This window comes from Danio aesculapii, chromosome 20 (genome assembly GCF_903798145.1).
Source record: "Danio aesculapii chromosome 20, fDanAes4.1, whole genome shotgun sequence".
NCBI lineage: Eukaryota > Metazoa > Chordata > Actinopteri > Cypriniformes > Danionidae > Danio > Danio aesculapii.
Genome location: NC_079454.1, coordinates 34,895,112 through 34,909,421, shown reverse-complemented (window position 1 = coordinate 34,909,421; position 14,310 = coordinate 34,895,112). Strand labels below are relative to the sequence as shown.

The 14,310-nt window shown below is 36.7% G+C and overlaps 1 protein-coding gene across 1 annotated transcript; it reads left to right on the top strand.

Annotated features, from left to right (window-relative positions):
- Positions 1 to 3,272: 3,272 nt before the first annotated feature.
- sele (selectin E) lies at positions 3,273 to 9,837 on the top strand. Its single transcript, XM_056480604.1, is given in 31 exon segments — positions 3,273 to 3,297; positions 4,224 to 4,277; positions 4,358 to 4,494; positions 4,496 to 4,553; positions 4,556 to 4,612; positions 4,615 to 4,730; positions 4,732 to 4,747; positions 4,887 to 4,930; positions 4,932 to 5,009; positions 5,108 to 5,140; positions 5,142 to 5,280; positions 5,364 to 5,392; positions 5,394 to 5,429; positions 5,431 to 5,557; positions 5,655 to 5,830; positions 5,832 to 5,841; positions 5,954 to 6,111; positions 6,113 to 6,131; positions 6,328 to 6,488; positions 6,490 to 6,520; positions 6,615 to 6,635; positions 6,638 to 6,736; positions 6,739 to 6,798; positions 8,088 to 8,176; positions 8,178 to 8,280; positions 8,376 to 8,561; positions 8,765 to 8,941; positions 9,070 to 9,252; positions 9,343 to 9,465; positions 9,617 to 9,638; positions 9,749 to 9,837. Coding segments are annotated over 31 exon segments (2,628 nt in total). The 3' UTR covers positions 9,810 to 9,837.
- Positions 9,838 to 14,310: the final 4,473 nt, after the last annotated feature.

Here is a 14,310-nt window from a genome sequence, read left to right as displayed (position 1 = left end):
CAGCTTGGGGGTTGAGTGTGTGGGCTAATAAGCCCACCTCGTAAAAACTAGATGTTATGAAACACCACATGGTGCGGCTAAATTTCAACTTTGATATAATTGGGAGCAAGTATAACTTTGTGTTTGTTTCAGATAACAGTTTCAGTGAAGACTGAATGACCAGCCGAGGTTCAAACCAGCAACCTTTTTGCTGTGAGGCGACAACATTACCTACTGCGCCACCGCATCGCCCGCATAATAGTAATAATCATCCCGCAACTGGAGTGTGTTGATAATTTTTTTTAATGGACATATTACCTGAGCTGTAATATTATTCTTTTGACACACTCAATTTATTTATTTCTGTTGTTCTTTTCACTTGTTTTTATGGTGCACTCATGGGTGCTATTTCTGTAATACGGAAGCTGGTACAACACTGAGCAAACACACTAAACCCAGTGGCATCCGAGAAGGTTCAAGGTCTCACGAAATTTCAAAATGAGAAATCTCTGGGGAGCTTAACAATAATGGCTTTTAAACAAAACAAATTTAAAACCGCCCAGCTAGGTATTACTGATCAAACTCTACACTATTGTCTACTTTTAAATTCAATTAAATGGACATATATTATTGTTGAATACTTCTTCTGAACTACCACTGTTATTTTTAGTTTGAGAAAATCTCAGTTTATGATTTATTTTATTGTATTATCATTTTATTATATTTATGATATTCACTACACTGAACATAGAATTAACATCACCATTAATTGTCTTTCCATGAAACTGGGAAGATAAAAGCATTACTTGAATTGTTACTGGCAACATCTTCTCTGTAATTCCCCTTGTGACCCATATTGTCTCGCTCTTTCCTTTAGAAACAGAGCTGTAGATATCCACAGGAAATGTGGGTGTTTTTGCCATTATTTCTTCCTGCTAATTATTTTTTAATACCAAAAAGGAAAAGTGTTCTCTTAACGTTAATCAGGCGATCCAGAAATTGGCATAATTCATGTTTCTGAAAATATATTTATAAAATTATATTTATAAAATACAGCTCACCAAGGTTTTCCCTTTATTTTTATGCCAAGTACAGATGTCTTTGTTAATATAGAGATATATATTTTAAACCCACTTCAACAAACACAAAATACACTGCCTAATATATTGACAGTAATGTTAATAAAATAAGTAAAGAAACAAAAAAATAATAATAGAAAAAAGCTAAATTGAATAAAATAAGATACTAATAAATAAATAAATTAAACAAATAGAAGACAATAGTGGGTGGTACAGTCAGGGATAGTGCTATGCTATCTTACAATGAAAGTCTGGCGTAGATTAAGCATGAGGGTCTGGAGGGTTACATACAAAATAAGTTACATTACCCACTAGGAAGTATATTTATAGCAGAGAAATATGGTAAGAGTTGACAAACATATCAGAATTTGCTAGAACCTCTAATTGAAAAATTAACTTTTTTCAAAGTGTAGATATAACATCAGATCTTGAAGCCAGTGTGATGCTTTAGTTAGATTTAAACATTTCCAGTGCAATAAAATTTGTCTGTGAGCCAGTAAAGATGCAAAGGCAATAATGTTTTGTTGTCTTTGAGTCAGATTTAATTATTCCAGGTGGAATGCCAAACAATGGAAATTCCGCACATGGCTTAAGCTGTACTTCACACACTTTAGACAATATATCGAATATGGTTGACCAGTAAGGAGTACGCTTAGGGCACATCCAAAACATGTGAGACAAGTCTGCTTTGCCTGTGTGACACCTTATTCCGGTCTGGTCAAAATTAAAAAGAGTAAAAAAATTAAAAGAGGTATCCGTGATCTATTTAGATGTATTCGCTGTAACATGAAATATAATTAAAATGGATTTAAATTATTCCGTGTCAAACAGTTCTTCAGAAAATAGTACTTAGTTAAAATTACTGCTGCTCAATTAATAATCATTCTAAGGGTAATTGCGGTTCCTGGTCTCATAATCCTGGACCAGGCCGTATCCTGAGCATATACTGTGATGGTCATGGAGGAGGTGAAGAGCATGAGACTGTTCCTGAAAGACCCCAGTGACAGTCAAGTTTCTGCATTGATCCTATGGACTAGCCTGATCACTCGCCAGTGACCTGCTTACACCGGCATCTTCTCCACAATGAATGTCCAGCGCTCTCCAGCCTCAGGAACCTATAGACTGCAGCTCTGCACAGGAAGTTTGGCCAGAGAAGAAATGGTTACGCCCAACTAAGCCTGGTTTCTCTCTCGAGTTTTTTTCCCTCACTTTCGTCAATTGGTGAATTTTGTTCCTCGCCACTGTCACCACTGGCTTGCTTGGTTTGGGACTTGTGGAGCTGCGCATCGATGGATTTGCTCTTCAGTGTTTCAGCAGTGAAAAATAAACCACACTGAAATGAACTAAGCTGAACTTTAACTCTGAAAACTGAACTGACACACTTTCAATTTACTAGAACTTTTGTGTTAAACTGCTTCGACACAATCAACATTGTAAAGCGCTATAGAAAAAAAATGAATTGAATTGAACTTTCACAAAAAATGTTAAGCAGCACAATTGTTTTCAACAATGAAAATATTAAGATTTGTTTCTCAAAGAAATAGTTTAATCAAAAAATGTCAATTAACTTACTATTTACTCACTATCCAGTGGTTCCAAACCTTTTTGAGTTTTTTTTTTTTTAAATCCAAACAAGACGTTTACAAGAATCTTGCTAATTAGTGTTGGGGGTAATGCATTACAAGTATATGTACTAATACTAAGTAACGAGTAAAGTAACACATTACTTTGAAAAATTAAGCAATATTTGAGTTACTTTTTAAAAAAATGTAATGCTAGTTACTTTTTAGTTTAATTAATTAGCTTATAAAAAATAAATAGCTGAATTAAAATGAATGTAGTCTGGTAGACTCAATTAGAGAATGCTGGTACAGAAACCGAGATGGCAGAGCCTTACTTGTCTGCGATGAAAGTTTTCTCATATTCTGAATGGATCAAAGAAAGGGAAAAAAGGTTTATAGTCTCAATGGACAGTGATTTTATAAAGATAAAAAACAAAAAGTACAAAAGCAAACACATTGCTTTTAAACTTCATTAAATTGAATATATGGCATATAGCTTGAGGGTCAGGAAGTTCTCAGAAGATAACATTATCCTACATTATTATTTTTTCATGTTTTTTTTTAAGGCAAATGAAGGTGTAGGCTATGTGGTTCTTTGTTAATTGCAGAGCTACTTTATTTCAATAACAGAAGAAAAAAAATCCTCCAAGTTATGAAACAGATGAAGCCTCAGCCAGGTCAGTAAAAAAAGTAACGTTTACTGGTTTCCAACAATCTTCAAAATATCTTCTTTTGTCTTCAGCATAGAAAAGAAACTCAAGTTTAAGCAGCAAATAAGCATTTTAGAATAATTTGTCATTTTTTTATTCTTTTATCCTAATAATAAATATCAGTCATCCTGATGTGGGTGTATCAGATCGAGAGACCTCCTTCCTGAAACATCATTTCCTTGCACACTTCCTAAAGAAAGTGGAATGCTAAAAAAATTGAAAGTGTTTGAAAAGAAAGGGCAGTTTCCTCCTTGATCAGGATTGGAGAAGGGTTTTTCCAGAAGAACCTGAATTCCTTTGCTTGTATTGGCTGATGATGACACAAGTGGATCCGGGAAGGGGAGTCTTTATCCACCGCTGAGCCACTATATAAATGCCCCCAACACAGCAACTCCAAGATCAGACTCCCAATCAGAGCCATCAAAGAATTAAAGAAAGAAAAAAGTACAGAACTACAAACTACAGAAAGGACCCATCAACTGCAGAACTCTACGTCACTAATAATGGTAAGTAAAGCATTAACAATATGCATTTAAATCATTTAAAGAGATAGTTCACACACAAGGGAAAATTCTTTCATCATTTATTCATCCTTTACTTGTTACAAACCTATTTACAGTTTGTTCTGTTGAACACAAAAAGAGATATTTTGAAAAATGTTGGAAACTTGTAACCATTCATTTCCATTAGTTTTTCCTACAATGTAAGTCAATGGTTAGAGGTTTCAATCATTCTTCCGTATATCATATTTTTGTGTTCAACAGAAGCAAGTATGTCAAACAAGTTTGAGTAAAGGATGACAGTTTTTTTTTTTTTTTTCAGTTTTGGTGAACTATCCCTTTAAGTATCAATCATTAAGATCATCTAAGTGATATAATTATTTTATTTTGCAGAGCATTTACAACAAAGTGTGCAGTTCTTTGCTTCGTTTGTTCTTATATCTTCAGGTAAGAAAGTAAACCATATAACTGTATACTGTAAATAGTTCAAATAGGTCATTAATAGTTCCAATGTTTTATTTCTGCAGCGCTTAAACTTATGGAGAGGCCAGTGAAGGGTTGGTCATACCACCACTCAGATTCTACCAGGACATGGCAAGAGGCCAGAAACTGGTGCAGGCAGCACTACACCGACTTGGTGGCCATCCAGAACAAAGATGAAATTTCAGTACCTCAACGAAAATCTTCCAAGACGCAATGGCTATTACTGGATTGGTATTCGTAAATTAATAACCAGTGGACCTGGGTGGGAACTAACAAAACACTTACTGCTGAAGCTGAAAACGGGCAGAAATGGAGCCCAATAACAAAGAGAATAATCAAGACTGTGTGGAAATATATATTAAAAGAGAGAAAGATGTAGGTAAATGGAATGATGAATCCTGCTCAAAATCGAAGACAGACATTGTGCTACACAGGTAGGTAGTTTTTTTTTTTTTTTAATCTTGTATGGGCCTTCCAACCAATGCAATTAGATCCAAAATGAAAAGTAATTCTGCTGGATTTGTTTTAAAAATACAACCATCAGCCAATAGTATGTTGTTGTCTTTACCCCAGCATCCTGCGCGAGCGATTCCTGTGTCAATGGTCATGGAGAGTGGTGTAGAAACCATAAACAGCCATACATGCTCATGCTTTGATGGTTTTTTATGGAAATACATGTTGAAAATGGTGAGTAACGTTTTCTGTAGATGTTTTCCATATCAGGTCTGACAATAAAAGTTGTGAAATCTAACTGCGTGACTTTTTTTGCTATTTAGTTGTTAAATGTAAACCAGAGGAAGTCATCACTGGATCATTCTAGTAAGCAAGTGCTCACATCCTCATGGAAACTTTGCGTATGGCTCTCAGTGTGAATATTTCTGTGAGGAGGGTTATGAACTGAAGGGTTTCAGTACAACGAGATGCAGGTCTACAACAGAGTGGACAAGCAAACCACCATCTTGTGAACGTAAGTAGATATTACCAGTGCAAAATGAAAACAACGCATTTCATCAGTCATTCCTTTTCAAGCATTTTCACTGCTTTTTGCAGTTGTTCAATGCCCAGAGTTGGCCAAACCACAGGAAAGGTGGGATGCAGTGTGATCATCCAATGAGTTGAGTTCAGCTATCAGTCCAGCTGTGAGTTTGTGTGTGATAAGGATACAAACTGCAGAACTCCAGCTCCTCTATTACTGATCTGTGGAGCAACGGGACACTGGAATGATTCACAGCCCACATGTGAAAGTAAGAAAAATTTGCATTTATGAGAACTATTTTGATTCAGTCCTACTCTTGGCTTTTTTCAGATGAATAATCCTGATGCCTGTTTTATTATTTTCAGTTGTAAAATGCAAAGCAGAGGATATCGCCCCACCAGCTCATGCTGACATCAAGTGCACCACTAAAGATTTCTCCTATGAATCTCAGTGTGAATATTCCTGTGAGGACGGTTATGAGCTAAAGGGTTCAAGTGCAACACGTGCACTTCCAACATCAGAGTGGTCAAGTGAACCAACCAACTTGTGAACGTGAGTGCATTTATATTGTCCAAGGTGACAGATGTAGATGTAACTATGCTTTTTTAAAATTCTAATGAAAAATTTGCTAATCTGTTCACATATTTCCTCCATACCACTACAGTTATTCACTGCCCAGCCCTTGATAAACCTGTCAATGGAAACCTTAGCTGCAATTCAAGCTTAGTTATGGGAAGTGAATGCAGCGTACAGTTGTGCAGAAGGATTTATCCTCAAGGAGTTTCAGAGATCAGCTGTACAAAAACAGCAGAGTGGAGTCAGAAAACCACCTCACTGTGAAGGTAATGAACAACTCTTGCTCCGCCAATGAATTCACAGATTATTTTAATGTGTCTTAAAAACTTTATTGCTTTAGATTTGTCACCAATTTCAGCAGCTTTTAAATTCCTGTTAAATTTGCACGGACCATATTTGCTGATACTGCTAGAGACTATTTAAATTGTTTTACCTTGAAATTTCTTTGAAATTTCTTTACAGTTGTTCAATGCCCAGAGCTGACCAAACCACAGAAAGGTGGCATGCAGTGTAATCATCCAGTGAGTCAGTTCAGCTATCAGTCCAGCTGTGAGTTTGTGTGTGATGAAGGACACAAACTGCAGAACTCCAGCTCCTCTATACTGATCTGTGGAGCAACGGGACCACTGGAATGATTCACAGCCCACTTGTGAAAGTACGAAAAATTTGCATTTATGAGAACTATTTGCTTCAGTCCTACTCTTGGCTTTTTTCAGATGAATAATCCTGATCTGTTTTATTATTTTCAGTTGTAAAATGCAAAGCAGAGGATACGCCCCACCAGCTCATGCTGACATCAAGTGCACCACTAAAGATTTCTCCTATGAATCTCAGTGTGATAATTCCTGTGAGGACGGTTATGAGCTAAAGGGTTCAGTGCAACAACATGCACTTCGACATCAGAGTGGTCAAGTGAACCACCAACTTGTGAACGTGAGTAGCATTTATATTGTCCAAGTGACAGATGTATATGTACATATTGCTTTTTTATTCTAATGAAAACTGGCTGATCTGTCACATTTTCCTCCTTACCACTCAGTTATTCACTGCCCAGCCCTTGAAAAACCTGTCAATGGAGATCTCAGCGCAAATCAAGCTTTAGGTATGGGAGCAAATGCAGCTACAGTTGTGCAGAAGGATTTATCCTCAAGGGAGTTTCAGAGATCAGCTGTACAAAACAGCAGAGTGGAGTCAGAAACCACCTCGCTGTGAAGGTACTGAACAAACTCTCACTCCACAAATGGATTTACAGATTATTTTAAAGGCATGATATATTCATTTTTTGCCACTAGAGGGTGCCATATTCACAACAAAAATGTTGTAGTTTGATGACACCATGACTGAGTGTGGAATCATGGGAGTTGTGGTCTTCATTACATCATATATGGGACTCCTATAGACCATTTCAAAGTGGTCATGTCCATTTGGCCCATAAACTATTCGGATTCTTGTTCAAACTATTTCATAACTGTAACAAGAGGAAATTGAATCATAGCTTTATGTCTAAAACAGCTATCATAACATTATTTATAATATGTTTGACCTTATTGGATGTTCTGGAGCTATAGAAATGAAAAATGTAAAAGAGGAAAAACATTAGGACCATTGTTATTGTTTACATCCCTCAAAATGGTCTACAGAAGTCATGGTCATGAGTGAAATAAATTATTCAAAACTTATTATCATCATATGAAGCAGAGTAAAACTGAAAGCCATCAAAGTGAAATGAGAGTGCCGAAACAATTGCTAATGAAAGGCAAGTGTCAACAGCACAAAAGCAGTGAAGCTTTAAATATGTCACCGTCTGATAAAACGCACAGAATGTTAAAGCATCTCTGTTGTTTCCCTGTTTTCTATAAAACTAAACCAGAAATCAAGAGTGTATGATGCCATTAGCATGATGGCACAGGGACACGGCCTGTGTCACTAGTTAAACGTGCTTATTTCTCTTGATTTGAACATTCTTTGAATAATTTGGGATAATACGAGTACACAAGTCTGCAAAATATATTATTCTGTTCTAGTGGTTTATTATATATTTTAATGGAAAAATCTTACATATTGTGCCATAAATGTATGTTAAAAAAGTGAAATTTATCACCAACTCACTAGCCTTTAAAAATCCTAATTTAATTTGCACTGAGAAACATTTGACGATACTGCTTTAATCATTTTAAATTAAATAAACTTTACCCGTGAAATATCTGTTGACTTTTTGGCAGTTGTTCAGTGCCCAGAGTTGGCCAAACCACTGGAAGGTGACATGGATTGTAATCATCCAATGGGTCAGTTCAGCTATCAGTCCAGCTGTGAGTTTTGTGTGTGATGAAGGATACAAACTGCAGAACTCCAGCTCCTCTATACTGACTTGTGGAGCAACGGGACAATGGAATGATTCACAGCCCACTTGTGAAAGTAAGAAAAGATTTACATTTATGAAAAACTATTTTGCTGGCAGTCCTACTCTTGGCTTTGAGATGAATAATCATGATCAATTTTCTGATTTTTAGTTGTAAAATGCAAAGAAGAGGATATCACACCACCAGCTCATGCCAAAGTCCACTGCACTAATGAAGACATACCCTATGAATCTCAGTGTGAATATTTCTGTGAGGAGGGTTATGAACTAAAGGGTTCAAGTACAACAACGTGCACTTCAACAACAGAGTGGTCAAGTGAATCAACAATGTGTGAACGTGAGTGTGAAATGCAATATATATACATATATATATATATTCTTTTATATATTTATATTCATATATATATATTATATATATATATATATATATATATAATATATATATATATATATATATATATATATATATATCCTTTCTTTTTAGAAACCTCTCATAATAATTTGTTAATCTGTCCATGATGTTTCTCCGTAACACTACAGTTATTCAGTGCCCAGCCCTTGATAATCTTGTCAATGGAGATCACAACTGCAATTCAAGCTTCAGTTATGGGAGTGAATGCAGCTTCAGTTGTGCAGAAGGATTCATTCTCCAGGGGGCTTCAGAGATCAGCTGTACAAATACAGCAAAGTGGAGTCAGGAACCGCCTCACTGTGAAGGTAATGAATGAATCTTGCTTCATTTATCAATTTACAGGTTGATTACATCTAAATCTAGCTTATGTGTCTACCCTATGTGATTTTTTTAAATACAAAACACATTGTTGTTGTATTTTTTTCAACTATAGCAGTGGTTTGTCCTCTGCTTCCTGACCTAGCGAATGGGTACACAAACTGTTCATCTGAAGAACTCTTCTTTGGCACCGTCTGCAACTTCATTTGTTTTGATGGCCACCAGCTTGACAGTAATGAGACTGTGATGTGCAGGCATGATGGGAGATGGTCAGGGAGTGAAGTGGCAGTGTGTCAAGGTAAACAGCTGATATTAATAAGCAGAGATGTAATTTAGGTGATAGAGTGAGACTGACATTCTACATATTTCCTTTTAACTATATTTACAGCTCGACCTGGTCCTTCTGAATCACTCTTCAAAGCGACAGAAGTGGCTCTTGGGGTTGCAGGAACTGTCGGCAGCTCCAGTCTGTTCTTAGTCTACTGGATACTGAAGAAACTGAAGAGTAATGGTGAGCCAAACAGTCTACTGAGATTGATTTCGTTACAGTTCTAACATATTGTAACCAAGTATAGTATAGAATCTGTCCTTCAATGTTGTTCATAAATAATATAATTAAAATAACTTAAATACTAATTCAAATGTCTTTTTTTTGTTTTCAGCTAACAAGTTTAAACTGAACAGGTGAGATCTGGCTTATTTTAATACACATATTATTTATCAGTCTAGTGCTCTTGGTTTATGTATATAGAATATATTTGTTTAAATCTGCTTTTGTCTATTTTCATTGTTAGCACTTTGGATATCGTGGATCCACCACAGGCTTATAAGAGCAGTTCTGACAGTCTCATATAGAGCAGAAGTACTTCAAACTACACTGTGAGCATATTCATCATAATGCACATATAAGTCAGTTTGGGTTATGATAATGGGTTTATTCCAGTAAAAAGCTCATTAAAAACTAATTTAAACTCGTTTGTTTTTACAGGATATTATGGCAGTAGTGGAAACACCTCAGAAGATATTCTTTATCCAGTGTGATCGGCATTTTGATGAATGAATTAATTTGATTTCTGCTTCCCAGTGGAAGCATCATTTACTTGAGTTGAACATATTGTTCTTTACTGTTTAACCCTCTGAGGATGTTTTGGTGGGATGGCTGGAGAAGTTCTGACGTGCCCTGACATTTGTGCTTTTTTCAGTTTCTTATGAACATATAATCTGCTGAAGTCTAATAATACTGCAAACAGCACAAACTGAGCTACAATAATATGTTAGCAATATTGTTCATGATTGTGTTGTTGAGAAAGAAACGTTTATGTATGGTTAGTAAAAATCTAAGATGTTGAAGTCACTGAAATAACTCCATAAAACATATACAGAATCTTGTAGCCTAGAGATTTTGCTTCAAAATTAAGTGAAAATCATCTTGTTTGTTTGTTTACAGGAAACAATATATTGATTTCAGTCAGGGTGTCCAAACTCGGCCCTGGAGGACCACTGTCCTGGAGAGTTTAGCTCCAACCCTAATCAAACACACCTGAACCAGCTAATCAAGCTCTTACAAGATATACGAAAAACTTCCTGGGAGGTGTGTTGAAGCAAGTTGGAGCTAAACTCAGCAAGACACCCGCACTACAGGACTGAGTCTGAACACCCCTGATTTAAGTGAAGTTTATTTATAAACTAATTTCAAGAGCATCACGTGCTTATGATTGTCCACGGCTGGTCCCGCATTAGCTAACACGTGATTCACCAATCAGACGATTTCTACTAACTCGCTATAAATAACCTAAGTTTTTACCTCACTATCTTCTCGTCTTGAAGAATCCCCCTACCACCCCTACTAGTTTGGGTGACACGGTGGCCCAGTGATTAGCACTGTTGCCTCACAGCAAGAATGTCACAGGTTAAAGTCCCTACTGAACCAGTCGACATTTCTGTGCAGAGTTTGCATGTTCTCCCTGTGCTCACATGGGTTTCCCCCAGATTCCTCCCAGAGTCCAAAAACAGGTGACCTAAGTAAATTGAACATTCTAAATTGGCATCATAGTGAACTTTTAGTAAGCCGTAGATTTCTCTTTAGCCATCGCTTTATTTGTCATTAGCCAGAAATAAGTTGGGAGATCTACCTGAGCTCTAGCCCTGCTAATGGGGGGAGCCCAGGGCTCGATGATCTTATGAGCTCAGGGCTCTCTCCCAGGACAGCATGCCAAACAAGCTTTATTATCAATCATCAGCTAATGGTGAACTCTTGAAATATTCTAAGACTTTTTGAGTGGAAAGGGTCTATTGAGAAGAGCATTACTATCATTACTAATGCAGTGATACACACCTGATAAGACAAATGCTTGCATTATGAGTTGCATAATGGACCATCCAGATAGGTATGTGTTAAACACTTTATTGTTTAATATATACATACTGTTTTGTTATTATGAATATATAGAAATAAAAATAGGCCCTTTACAGTTTTCAAATCTGTGCGGTCCCTATGCGTTTGCCAACCCCAGGGAGTTAAATATATATATATATATATATATATATAATATTATATATATAATATATATATATATATATATATATTATATATATATTTTTTTTTTTTTATTAATTCAGTGTTAAATAAAACATTTTGTACTATTTATTTAGCAAAAACTGTAGCTGGGCTGATTACTATTTGTAAAGTATTCCAATAAAGTTTGACTTTCATGACATCTTGACTTGGCTGTTTCAGTGCATTTAGCATTTTCAGATGAGACCTAAAACCTCACAAATAAAAACATCAACATCAAAATATAAATAAACATTTAATGTGACTTTTAACTTTCCCATTCTACAAATGTCTTATTAATTGTAGCCTATCTGTGTTGTCCTTTGTCAAATACTTACATTAAACTAATTCCTTCAATCAATCAGAAAATTATAAATTGTTACCAGTAAAAAAAACTATACATTTGAAAACTTACAATACAGGGCTCTAAAATTATGACAGAAATCATTATTCCTGATCATTGCTCTTGATATTGAAAGACAGAAAATATATTGTTGCCCTTATGAAAAATAAGTATACTTTAAATTCATTTTACTAAGTATACTTAGGTAATGTTGAAGTATATTTTAAATATACTTCACGTATTAACACTTTCTAACACATCTATTATAATGCTTGTAAGACTGGCAGAATGGGGACAAGGGATTCAGCCAGCATAATCACAAACACGGGCACTCCACAGGGCTGTGTCCTCAGCTCAGTCCCATCCTCTACACCTTGTCCACCTATGTGGCCTCCCACAATGGCAGCATCATCCTAAAGTTTGCAGACGACACTGCTGTGATAGGACAAATCACTGACGGCGACGAGGTAGTCTATAGGAGGGAAGTGACCTTTCTGGTGACATGGTGTGAAGACAACAACCTCACCCTCAACAAAGATAAATGAGATGAAAGTGGACATGAGGAAAGAGAGAAGCCCTCATTAGCCACTACTTGTCTTTGGACTGGATGTGGAGAGGGTGAGTACCTGGTGGTCCACATCAGCGGAACCTCACCTGGAAGCTCAGCACTACACAGCTGGTGATGAAAGCTCAGCAGCGGCTGTACTTCACTGTGTGGTACGGTACGACAGCTCTACTACCAGGGACTGCAAACACCTGCAGAGAGTAGTGAAGAATGCATCTAAGATCACCAGGAATACTTTGCCCTATCTGCAAAGGATCTACCATCGCAGAGTCCACATGAAAGCTGTCTCCATCATCAAGGACCTCCAACACTCTCCTCCCCATAAAAATTCCTAACAGTACTTCAGATTGTGGAACAGTCCACTAAATCAGGCAGGCAGCTTGTGGTATAATGCTATAATGTTAAACTATTCAGTTGAGTTTAATTTATATGTTACTGTTAAAGACTATCCACTGAAGAGCAGTCAGTAGAAGTACATTTCAGGAAAGTACATACAAAGTCAAATGAAAGTATATGCTGTTTTAATAGTGCACTTGAATAAATCTTTTTGGTAAAGAAGTTCATTTTAGAGACGTCCATAATAGTAGACTCAAAGTATGTTCTTATTTTGTAGTACCAACAGTACACTTGAATAAACTTTGTCATGAGGGTGTGTTTAGAGATCATATTCTGACAACGAAAAAACATGACCATGCATAATCACTACAAGATAAATCCAATCACTTTCATATCTGCACTTTGTCGTTTTAAGTTGAATTTAGCAAGAGCTCCAAATTTAGCTAGGGTAAGTTGTGTTGAAATCTAAAAGCTTTTGGTTGGTCGTAGCTCAACAGAAACAAAATTGATTGTTTTTTTCAGAGCTGTAAAACAATGCAAATAAATAAAAAATGAATGCATACGTCTGATGTACAGCGTTTTAAGGACATTTTTTAGTTTGTAAGATTATACACTCACTGGCCACTTTTTATAGGGTACCTTAATAGTACCGGGTCGGACCCCTTTTTGCTTTCAGAACTGCCTTAATCCTTCGTGGCATATCTTCAACAAGGTACTGGAAATATTCCTGAGATTTTTGGTCCATATTGACCTGATAGCATCATGTAGTTGATACAGATTTGTTGGCTGCACATCCATGATGCAAATCTCCCGTTCCACCACATCCCAAAGTGCTCTATTGGATTGAGATCTGGTGACTGTGGGGGCCATTTGAGTGCAGTGAACTCCTTGTCATGTTCAGAAGAAATAGAGACTCATCAGACCAGGCAACATTTTTCCAATCTTCTATTGTCCAATTTTGGTGAACCTGTGCGAACTGTAGCCTCAGTTTCCTGTTCTTAGCTGACAGGAGTGGCACCTGGTGTGGTCTTCGGCTGCTGTAGCCCATCCACCTCAAGGTTTGACATGTTGTGCGTTCAGAGATGATCTTCTGCATACCTCGGTTGTAACTATTGGTTATTTGAGTTACTGTTCACTTTCTATCAGCTGTAACAAGTCTGGCCATTCTTCTCTGACCTCTGGCATCAACAGGGCATTTGCTCCCACAGAACTGCCGCTCACTGGATATTTTCACTTTTTCGGACCATTCTCTGTAAACCCTAGAGATGGTTGTGCATGAAAATCCCAGTAGATCAGTTTATGAAATACTGGCACCAATAACCATGCCAGGTTAAAAGTCACTTAAATAACCCTTCTTCCTCATTCTGATGCTCAGTTTGAACTGCAGCAGATCTTCTTGACCATGTCTACATGCATTGAGTTGCTGCCATGTGATTGGCTGATTAGAAAATTGGGTTAACGAGCAGATGGACAGGTGTACCTAATAAAGTGGCCGGTGAGTGTATAATATTTTTGCTTTCACTGTTTATTTTTTGGTACTGTTATCTTGAATTCAGGT